Consider the following 11,795-nt stretch of genomic DNA (forward strand, 5'->3'; position numbering starts at 1 on the left):
CCTGTTGGGGGAGGATCGGCTCCAGGTACTTGTTTCCCACAGTGTCCAGATCCCCACTGGGATATTTGTAATCCAAAATTGTGTGCTCAGACTAGTTGTCTGGATGAGCGGTCGACTGGTAGTCTATGCGGCTAGAGCGGGCTCCAAGTACGCGTTTCTCCGCCTCTCTTACTCAGCGGCTTCCTTAGCTGAGTAAGAGAGTAAGAGAGGCGGAGAAACGCGTACTTGGAGCCCGCTCTAGCCGCATAGACTACCAGTCGACCGCTCATCCAGACAACTAGTCTGAGCACACAATTTTGGATTACAAATATCCCAGTAGGGATCTGGACACTGTGGGAAACAAGCACCTGGAGCCGATCCTCCCCCAACAGGTAGTGAGCTATTATAGCAGCATCCACAGGCTCAGATATAGGACTTGGTGACCTGCACCCAGTACAGCACGAGTTGCTGACAACAAGGAGGACTGGTAACTATTTGCTCAAAACCAACAAATGTTATTGCCTCATATATATACATTGTATATGCAGATACAAGCCTCATAGCCAGGCCATGCCTTATATGTTTTATGTTGTACGTCTTGTATGTCCCTTTTGAGTGTAATACTATGTATGTAATGTGTAATTTTTTAAAATGTATTATGGTCTGACACCCAAGTAAAGATAATTTGTACTTTCCCATAAAAGACTGGGTATCCATTTATTGAGTGTGGCAGCGCTACTGAGTGGGGATATCATCTCCACACACACCATAGTTCTGTTTTTTTCACAGAGATTCACAATCTCTCTGTATAGGTGGCAGCAGCCATACTCAAAGTATATACTGATTAAAGGTGGGTCAGCTCCCCCAGTGAAGCCAGCCAGTGCTACTGAGTGATCTTTTTCACTCTCCCTTTCCCCCTTTCCCCCTTTGGTTAATTGAACTAGATGTGATGCAATCTAATTCAAAAAGTACATGCAGCACATACTTCATGTGCTGTGCCATGTGAGGTGCGCAGGAACATGCCTTTCATAGCATAGCACCGTGTATGGGTGGCAATAGTGCTCAATTATAAAAAAAAAGGGGGGAAATAGGAAGGTTACGTAAACAATGAAACTTAAATATTGGTGGTGATAAGACTTGTGCTGCCTGGATGCTAAAAATATACTCACATACATGTAAAAAAGGTGGACTGATGAATACTATTCCAATCACACTTAGCTGGGTGAAAATAGGCCTTAAAGGTGTATCTTCCCAACCTGATGTCCGGCGTGAATTGGAACCACACGATAGGAGACACTGCCAGAGGGAAATCCTAAAAAGATACACCTTTAAGGCTTCTATGCCCCCCATTGCGGTAACCTGGCGGGGTTTTTTTTAGAGAATCCCACAATGCGGTAAAAACCCAGATAATTAGGTTTTTACCGCCTTTTTCCTTTAGAGAATCTCCCCCAGAATTTTTAAGATGTCTTATTAATATATATATATATATATATATATATATATATATATATTAAGGGGGACATTTACCAAAATGGATTCGTAGAAAAAAGGTGTATTCGTAGGCAGAAATACACCTTTTTTTTACGAATTTGTATTTTTGGGATTTACAATCCCAAAAATACAACAATTCGTAGTCCTAAAGATGGAACATTCGTATTTGTATTTACAAATACGAATGTCTACACCATCGATAGGATACGACAGAAATCACCATTCAAAAGAATGGTGATTCCTGATTTACTAAGCAGCCGTACTGACAATACGGCTGCTTAGTGGTGTGAAACACCCACGCAAATACGACAGGAAAATAGAACACCATTTTCCTGTTCTATTTGCGTTTTAGCCTGCACGGATCAGTCAGATCCGTGCAGGCTACAGTGTAAAAAAATAGAAAAATAAATAAATAAATAAAAAAAAACGGCGTGGGGTCCCCCCCACAGCCGAAACCAGCACCAGGCTGACAGAGCCTGGAGCCGGTAATAAAAAATCAGGGAACCCGACAAATAGGGGTTCCCTGATTTTTAACAACCAGCCCCAGGCTCCAGGTCCGGGGCTGGTTCCCAAAATACGAGGGACAAAATGACTAGGGGTCCCCCGTATTTTAAGAACCAGCCCCAGGCAAAACCAGCCAGCAGGGTAATGTCACAGCCGGGGGACACTTATAATATAAGGTCCCGCGGCCAAAACATTCTCCCTACCGACCAGTCAGCCTGGCCAGGGGCCCTGGGGGAGTGGGGACCCCCCCAATGAAGGGGTCCCCCCCTCCAGGACTAACCTGACCAGGCTGAAGCCTGGTGCTGTCCTCGATGCCCCTGGGCGGTGGGCATCGAGCTGATTATCGTGTAAAAAAATAGATAAACTATTGTTTTTTACTGTGGCACTACAAGTGCCAGCAAGCCTCCCCAGCAAGCTGGGACTTGGAGAACCACAAGTCCCAGCCTGCTGGGCATTAAAGGGCCCGCTGGCACTTTTAGTTCTACAGTTAAAAAAATAGTGCACAAAACACACTGATACACTTTTAAAATAAAACTTTATTACATACAAAGCCTACACATACTAATACTTACCTATCTTCTTTCCGTAGGTAGCCCTGATGTCCTGTGTCGGCGTCTTCTGGTCCTGTGTCGTCTTCTTCCTCCATGTCGACCGTCGCTGTCGCCGTCCGGATCCGACGAAATCCATTTGGGAAGCTGTGGAAGGAAACCATACTCACCTGTCCCAGCGCGACGTAGTCCAGGTAAGTGTCTTGGCAAAAAACAAAACGAACACCCGAATCCAGCCGGACAAGCAGGGAGCCGCACGGTGTTTACATCGTGCGGCTCCGCCTCCCGAATGCCGCTATTGGCCGCCTTGTGGCCTAGCGGCCAATCAGGAGCCGCTAGGCCGCGAGGCGGCCAATAGCGGCATTCGGGAGGCGGAGCCGCACGATGTAAACACCGTGCGGCTCCCTGCTTGTCCGGCTGGATTCGGGTGTTCGTTTTGTTTTTTTGCCAAGACACTTACCTGGACTACATCGCGCTGGGACAGGTGAGTATGGTTTCCTTCCACAGCTTCCCAAATGGATTTCGTCGGATCCGGACGGCGACAGCGACGGTCGACATGGAGGAAGAAGACGACACAGGACCAGAAGACGCCGACACAGGACATCAGGGCTACCTACGGAAAGAAGATAGGTAAGTATTAGTATGTGTGGGCTTTGTATGTAATAAAGTTTTATTTTAAAAGTGTATCAGTGTGTTTTGTGCACTATTTTTTTAACTGTAGAACTAAAAGTGCCAGCGGGCCCTTTAATGCCCAGCAGGCTGGGACTTGTGGTTCTCCAAGTCCCAGCTTGCTGGGGAGGCTTGCTGGCACTTGTAGTGCCACAGTAAAAAACAATAGTTTATCTATTTTTTTACACCATTTATCAGCTCGATGCCCACCGCCCAGGGGCATCGAGGACAGCACCAGGCTTCAGCCTGGTCAGGTTAGTCCTGGAGGGGGGGGACCCCTTCATTGGGGGGGTCCCCACTCCCCCAGGGCCCCTGGCCAGGCTGACTGGTCGGTAGGGAGAATGTTTTGGCCGCGGGACCTTATATTATAAGTGTCCCCCGGCTGTGACATTACCCTGCTGGCTGGTTTTGCCTGGGGCTGGTTCTTAAAATACGGGGGACCCCTAGTCATTTTGTCCCCCGTATTTTGGGAACCAGCCCCGGACCTGGAGCCTGGGGCTGGTTGTTAAAAATCGGGGAACCCCTATTTGTCGGGTTCCCTGATTTTTAATTACCGGCCCCGGCTCCTTCAGCCTGGTGCTGGTTTCGGCTGTGGGGGGGACCCCACGCCGTTTTTTTTTTATTTATTTATTTTTTCTATTTTTTTTTACACACTGCAGCCTGCACGGATCTGACTGATCCGTGCAGACTGCTAGAAATAATTCGTATTAGCGGCCGTATATACGGCCGCTAATACGAATCATTACACCATCGGAGGGTTACAAAGCAGTCGTATCTGACTGCTTTGTAACTGATCCTCCGGAACACGAGTTTGCATACGACTTAAACAGTCGTATGCAACCGTAGGGAAAATACGAATACGAAAAACTAGGTTTTTCATATTGGTAAATTTCCCCCTATATCTCTATCCTTTTGAACAGCCATTTAGATTATAATGTAAAGACTGGTAGAGGAAGTTATCTCAGCCTGCTCTAGGGAAACCAATATAATTTGAGAAATATGTTATAAATTTGAGCTGTATATTTTTAGTTATTTGCTGTATAAGATTCGTAATAACTCAATTCAAGCAATTAGCCGGATACTTACTTTTATAGTATTTCTCAAAGACATCATCTTTTCTGCCTTTTTGGTACAGACGTGTCAGCTGTTTCAAATCTTTGACTGTATCCCCCAAGGATAAGATATGAAGGTCCTTCGCCCTGAATGGCTGAATATTTTGGATTTGTCCAGAACCTAAAACAAAAACAAGAAACAACTACAGTATTAACTTCCTGATCCAAGGAGGGATCTGAGTCCGGCTCTGGTTTTCCTGCTAGACTCTGATCCCAGATCGAGGCAAAACCTCATCCTCACGCTGTCGGATTCTAGCAAGGCAAACAAAAACGTGGGGCGCTCTTGGGTATCATCCTGGTACCCAAGAGCGCCCCACGTTTTTGTTTGTGTTTCTGTAATTTTAGAGGTTGGCAATCCTCTCACGTGGTGGCTGCTGGGTAGCAAGTTACACCCCAGTTATCTCTAGCGCCTAAGGCAAACTTTCTCTTGGATTCTAGCAAGGCTTTAGATCCTATATAAGACCCCACCAATCAGCGCCATCGTCACCCCAGCATTGAAGAAGGTAGTTGTGGACCTCTGGTTGTCTGTCTGTGGGTGATGTGGGTGCTGTATTGGGGTGCCGTCTTGGGGTACTGTCCTTTGCTGTACAGGGTGCTGCTGTCCTCCTGTTCTGGACTGTGCTGTGTATAGAGGTTTTGTGCTGTGCTACACAGGGTGCTGCTGTCCTCCTGTGCTGTTCTGTGCACTTTAAAAATAAAGGGGCACTGCCCTGTATGCTCTAAAAATAAAGGGGCACTGTCCTGTGTGCGCCGTAGAAGTAGGTCAACAATTGCTAGGTCAAAAGGCTGACACTTTTTTTTGTTCCGACATGTGCCGACAGTTAGTTTTTCATGTCCTATAATCTACTAGGTCATGGAGGGAGAGTAAAATAGTTCCCAAAACATGGCAAGCAGAGGGAGCCATGAGAGGGGAGGCAGTGCACCGATGAGGTGTTCATGGTGACCATGTCAATATTCAGGATAAAAAAAGTGAAAAACTCATGTTGACCATTTGACTGTCGAACTAGCCATTGTCAACCTAATGCTTGTGTTGACCTTCCATCCATGTCGACCTTAGGCATGTTGACCTATTTCAAGTGTCAACCTAAGCCATGTGGAACTTAAGTGGACAATCCCTAATGCATGTCGACCTAATGTTGGTCGACCCAATGACCCATACCTGAACTAATAATACAGGGTTGCTGTCCTGTGTGCTGCTGCTGTAAAGGGGTGCTGCCCTGTGTGCTACAAAAATAAAGGGGCGCTCCCCTGTGTGCTACAAAAATAAAGGGGCGCTTCCCTGTGTGCTACAAAAATAAAGGGGTGCTGTCCTGTGTGCTGCAAAAGAAAGGAGTGCTGTCCTGCGTGCGCCGTAGGCATTGCCCTGTCCTGAAGAAATAAGAGGTGCTACCCTGTGTGTTGTAAAAATAAAGGGGTGCTGTCCTGTGTGCTGTAAAAATAAAGGGGAGCTGCCTTGTCCTGAAAAAACAAAAGCGGCGCTGCCCTGTCTGCTGACTAAATAAAGGGGTGCTGTATATAAGTCCAGCGATGCTGCCCTGTGCTGCCATACAAGTGCAGTGGTGGTGCATGTTGATACAGAAATGGAGGAGGAAGAAACATAATTTAAAGATCAGGAACTACTTCCTAGTGCTGAAGCTGCTGCCGCTAGTCATGACATGCAATGCAATTCCATCAATGCCATCTGCTAAGGCTGATGCCAATGTCATAGAGGGCATGTGAAATCTCAGAAGCTAAAATGAATAACCCCCAAATATGTAAACTACAATATCTGATTAGAAACGTAACATTGGCAATATTCCATTCACAACACGAAGTGGTAAGGAAAGGCTATGGCCTTGGCCTATGTTTGTGACTGGTGAACCAGCTTCTCATGAAGATGGAGGCCCTCCTCCCTCTCAAAAAAAAAAAAAACTGGTTACAGCACAGATATTACAAATCCCCAAGTGTGCCCACAGTCGCGATGTCTAGGCCTGACCTTCGGGAAGAGGAGGCTTCTTTTACCATTTGCATGCTCTCTGCAAGTGCTGGGTGGAGCACAGCCAGTTTAGTTGCTGACATTAAGATTGAGGATGTAACTGTAGATGTAAACCTGGATGAGGAGGATATGAGTGTATCTGGAGCTGAGGAGGAAGTTAATGATGAGGCGTCTGGTGGTGATGTGGTTTGTTTGAATCAGGCACCAGTGGAGACCGTTGTCGGCCATTGGATGAAAAAGACCATTGTCATGCCTGGGCAAAGGACCAAAAAATCCTTTTTGGTCTGGAAATACTGTGGGCCAAATGTAATAGGGTGAGAGTTTCATAAAGTGAGAGATTTTGGGAGAGTTTTCCCATGTTTTTTAAAGCAGCAATCAATTACATGGCAAAATCAACCTGGTTTTGCAGTGTAATTGATTGCTGCTTTAAAAGAACATGGGAAAACTCTCCCAAAATCTCTCACTTTCTGAAACTCTCACCCTATTACATCTGGCCCTGTATCTCTATCCAAATCCACACAACAACTGTTTCACCACATGTAGTCTTTGTAAAAGCATATTAAGTAGGTAAGGATGCTAACCATCTAGGAACACCCTCCCTTATAAGATAATTGCAGAACATTCTTCATCAGTCATTGTCAAGTTCAGAATTTTTGGCTAAGAGCGTAAGCAGTCCAGTGACATCTTAATGGCTTTTTCCTGTTGTATCCAGGTGCCTACAATCCAGACCACCAATTCCCTCATCATCAATTTCCTCCTCAATCAGGATCGGAAGTAATCCTGCTGGCCACGTCACTGGCATGACTGACTAATATCTGGGATTTCACAGAGAATCCTTAAGTGCTATGCATACTGCTGCTGCTCTAGGTCGCCCGTCATCCTAGAGATGAAGTCGGAAAACCACTTCTACTACTTTAACTAAGCAATTGACTGTCCAACAGTCTTTTGTGAGGAAGATTAAGTATGACAGCAGTCACCCTGTTGCAAAGCTGATTACTGAGGCCATAACCATTATGCTGGTGTTAGACGTGTGCCCAGTATCTGCCATCAGTGCAGGGGAATTTAGACAGTTGATGGACGTACTGTGCCCCTGGTACCAAATCCCATCTAGATTCCATTTCACTAGGCAGGCGATTCCCAGACTGTAAAGGGACACTAAGAAAAGTGTCCTTAGTGTCCTAAAAAATGCTGTTGTACCCACTGTCCACTTAACCACAGATATGTGGACAAGTGAAACAGTGCAAATTAAAGACTACATGATACTTGTTTCCTATCACGGCGCCCAGATTTTCTACATATGGCACCGTAAGGAAATCGCATTGCATCGATTTTTTCATGTAATTTTCCACCACTATATCGCATCGCATTGCATGTCCCGCAAAATCGCATGCGATTTTCTAGGGTGTGCGATGCCATGACATTAGGTATACAATAATATGATTGTATGTCTAAAAAATAGATTGAACGCACCCCCCCCATGCCACCCCGAAGCGTGGCGAGCGCAGTGGAACGCGTCCTCTGACTTTTTCATTACCCCACTATCCACGTCGGCGTGAAGTTGATTTTATATAGTGTGGCGAGCGTAGCGAGCCACCGAGCCCGAAGTGTGTCGAGTGGACGCGGATTACTTTACATGCATTCCGCGTGCGCTCGCCACACTATATAAAATCGACTCCACACCGACGTGGATAGTGGGGTAATGAAAAAGTCGGAGGACACGCTTCGGGGGGGGGGGGGGGGCGTGGATAGTGGGGGGGGGGTGCATTAAACATATTTTTTGGGACATACAATCATATAATTGTATACCTAATGTCATGGCATCACACACCCTATAAAATCACATGCAATCGCATGCGATTTTGCAGCAGATGCGATGCGATGGCCCAGGGCTAAGAGAGCAGTGAATAAATTACATAGGAAAATCACATCGCATTGCATTGCATCGTACATCGCATGGCCCTAAAATGGCCCATTTGATGCAATGCGATTTCACTACGCAGAATAGCCCACTAAGCAAATAGCTTAGTGGGCGCTGTGCTAGGAAACAAGTACCGACTACATGACTGTGACACTGGGTTGATGTATTGCCTTCTGCAGCAGCGGCGTCTCACAAATGCCAACTCTTTCCTAGGCAGGCTATGCTGTGTATCACTGGTTTCCGTAAGAGGCACACCCCTGAGAACATCTTAGAGAAACTGCAGGACATCATCGCACAATGGCCTACCCCACTTAGACTCTCCTGGGGATTTGTGATATCTGGCAACGTCACCAATATTGTGCGAGCATTACATCTGGGCAAATTCCAGTATGTCTCATGTTTTGCTCACACAATTAGTTTGGTGGTGCAGAAGGGCATGCAGACGATGCTGTCCGTGGCCCTAAACATTTCAGCCTACTTTCGATATTCAACTACTGCGTTTTAAAGACTGGAGCCCCAGCAAACCCTGTTGAACCTGCCCTGCCATCACCTGAAGCAAGAGGTAGTAATGAGATGGAATGCTACCCTCTATATGCTTCAGAGGATGGAGGAGCAGCAAAAGGCAATTCAAGCCTATACAAGCCATTGCACAAACTGGCTTTATATTACTTAAGTTGTCACGCTCCAGTGTGTACTCCGAAAGAGTTAGTCCAGCCGGGAACCTTGTCAGCGATTGGCATAGAAGGTTACTTCAACAAAGGTTGAGAAGATGATGTTCATCAAAATTAATTCTAAATTCCTCCAGAAAGTACAGAGGGACATGTGATAGTGGATTCCAGTGGCGATGAATGGAGGATGAGGATGTACATACTAAAGGGGGTGAGGAATTGGAAGATGAGGACATTTTACCTGTGTAGAGCCAATTTGTTCAAGGAGAGATAGATTAATTGCTTATATTTTTTGTGGGGGCCCAAACAAACCAACCAATCATTTCAGCCACAGTCGTGTGGCAGACCCTTTCACTGAAATTATTAGTTTGCTAAAGTGTGCATGTCCTATTTATACAACATAAGGGTGGGAGGGAGGGTCCAAGGACAATTCCATCTAGCACATCTATTCTTTGCATTATGTGCTCTTTGGGGCTTAGTTTTTAAAGCTGCCATCCTGTCTACCACTGCAGAGCCACGGATTTGTGCTGCCCACTTAATTTGCTTAGCTTAGTTTTCCAGCTACCTTGGTGCAACCTTTTGGCCTAAAAACAATATTGCGAGCTGTGAGGTGTTCAATATAGACTGGAAATTAGTGGAAATGAATTTTATTGAGGTTAATATTACTGTAGTAACAAAGACAAAAAAAAAAACTAATTCTGTGGTTTTAGCTGTTTTTATGATAAAAAAAAAAAAAGGCAGATCCAAAACCCAAAAGTGTGGTTTTAGCAAAACCAATCCAAATCTAAAACACGAAGGGAGATCCAGATCCAAAACCAAAACACAAAAAGTGTTGGTGTATATCTCTACAATGCATTGTGTATTTCCTCTCTTTCTGTTCATTAACAGACTGACCTGGACAATGACAATGAAAAGTACAGAGATGGTGTGGGGAGATTGTGACACGGAGAGGTAGAGGGTGATGTAGTAAGTGATGGGCAGAGATAGAGAGGAAGGGGTTGACAGGGAGAGACAAAGGGCAGTATTCAATGAAAAAAAATTCGCGGTGCATGGCGAGAGATTTTTTCTCTCGCCATGCACTCGCAGTGTTCCGGAGGGCTCGCTGCCTCTCCTGCTCGCTCTATTCAATGTGGTTAAGACTCGCCGCCACTGGCGGCGAGTCTTAACCCCTGCAGCGGACGAGCGTCCGCGGCAGGGAGCTGACAGGGAGCCGTGGGACGGTGGCATCCAGGGAGATTAAAGTCTCCCTGGATGCCCCAGAACATATGTGGAGGGGAGGGGGCTCCCCGGGACCCAGGCAGCACAAGCTGCCCCCCCCCCTATAGCCAGCGGGGGACCCAGTATTCACTGCACCCGATCGTGCATATGTAATGATCGGATGCAGTGAATATATGAATATCTAATGAGCGGCTCGAGCGCTCCGGCCCCCTGCTGGCTGCTCGGTGTAAAAAAAAATATATATATATATTTTTTTTTTATTCAATATATATTCATGTGCTATAAGCACATGAATAAAAATAACATGCCCCTTCACAGAAAAAAAAAACCTGATTTTTTGACACCAAAATAAAAAAAAAAACCTTTTAGTTTAAAAGTTCACATTCCAGCTCTCCATGAAAAGATGGAGAATTGCTACACGGAGAGAGACGGCGAAAATCACTTAAAAAGACGGCGAATATTTCACATTGAATAGGCTTGCTCGCTTTTGGAGAGCAAAATGCTCCGTCCAAGGCGAAAAAAGCACAAATTCGCCATAAAACAGGGCAAATTTTTCTCATTGAATACTGCCCAAAGGGTGACAGAAGCAGTAGGTAAAGTGAGGGAATGGGTGACAGAGGTATGAAGAGGAAGTAGTAGTGCAGACAGTCATAACCTTGGCACGTACTCAGCCTGCTCGACTGTAATTCGGCAAACGGGATTCAATGTCCTGCCTGCCGGACGACGAAAAGGGGGCATGTCCGCAGAAACAGCCATGGATCGTTGAGATACGCCTGTGTTCTTAACAATACACGGACGTTCTCCACAAAACGGGCCCACCTGCCGAGATTCCTCTTCAATGCTGTCGGGAAAGACAGCATTGAATAAGCAACCATCACTATTTCCCCCGTCGGAAATACTGTAGCAGCGGGGGATTAAATACCCCCCTAAGTATGTAAATGAGAATAGTTTTACAGAAGCTATTGTAACCAGTGCTTTCTGTCCTATTTGCCATCCTTACCATAAACATGTGCAATAGTAATGCCTCCAATCTCAGAGTCACTGAAGCGCAGCAGGAATGTACCATTGGGCTCATTGCTGAGAAGCTTGTGAACATACTGTTTGCTGACGAAGCCCATTATCAACCTAGAACAAAACAAAACTACTTACAAGGGAATTTATTGCTTTTGCTATATTTCCAATGAACAGCACTATATTATGCAGAACTTTACAAATATTATTTACCCATGAATACTGTCCCAGTGCCTGCACAACAGGGGCTTACAGCCTAGGGGGCTGATTCAGCCTGCTATTGCTTTAGGGGCTGTCTAGCACAGGCCAAGGCCACCCAGCATGAAAAGATCCCCTCTGCTATCACATGGATTAGCGTTGCCTCTTGCCATTCTTCAGGTTGCAGTGGCTGCATGTGACGTCACTTAGCTGCCCTAACAATGGTCAAGATTTGTCTGCATTGTCCAAACCACGTCCCGCCAAATGCCAGGTTGCAGTGCCCTCAATGCACACCACTGTTGCATAAACTGTGGTTGCATCCTTCCGGGGCGCGATCGCACTTTGTGAAAATCTCTATTTTTTATTTTTGCACTTCAGCAATGTCTACTGAATCGGGCCCTAAATTTGCTATCACACAATCATAATATATTATTACTTCGAGGAACCAGAGCACCCAAATAATTGACTCCCTGCCTGGCACCACCACTCAGGGCCGTCTTTTCG

The 11,795-nt window shown here is 45.8% G+C and overlaps 1 protein-coding gene across 3 annotated transcripts in view; it reads right to left on the minus strand.

Annotated features, from left to right (window-relative positions):
• STAT6 (signal transducer and activator of transcription 6) overlaps positions 1-11,795 on the minus strand; it is a 186,675-nt gene that overhangs the window by 31,082 nt on the left and 143,798 nt on the right. For all 3 annotated transcript variants that reach the window (XM_083169345.1, XM_083169347.1, XM_083169348.1), the window contains exons 16-17: positions 11,083-11,207; positions 4,278-4,424 (exon numbers count right to left, since the gene is read on the minus strand). In XM_083169345.1, coding sequence (XP_083025471.1) covers positions 4,278-4,424; positions 11,083-11,207 — 272 coding nt within the window. The remainder of the gene's footprint in view (positions 1-4,277; positions 4,425-11,082; positions 11,208-11,795) is intronic.

This window comes from Crinia signifera, chromosome 2, assembly GCF_055691185.1.
Source record: "Crinia signifera chromosome 2, ASM5569118v1, whole genome shotgun sequence".
Lineage (NCBI taxonomy): Eukaryota > Metazoa > Chordata > Amphibia > Anura > Myobatrachidae > Crinia > Crinia signifera.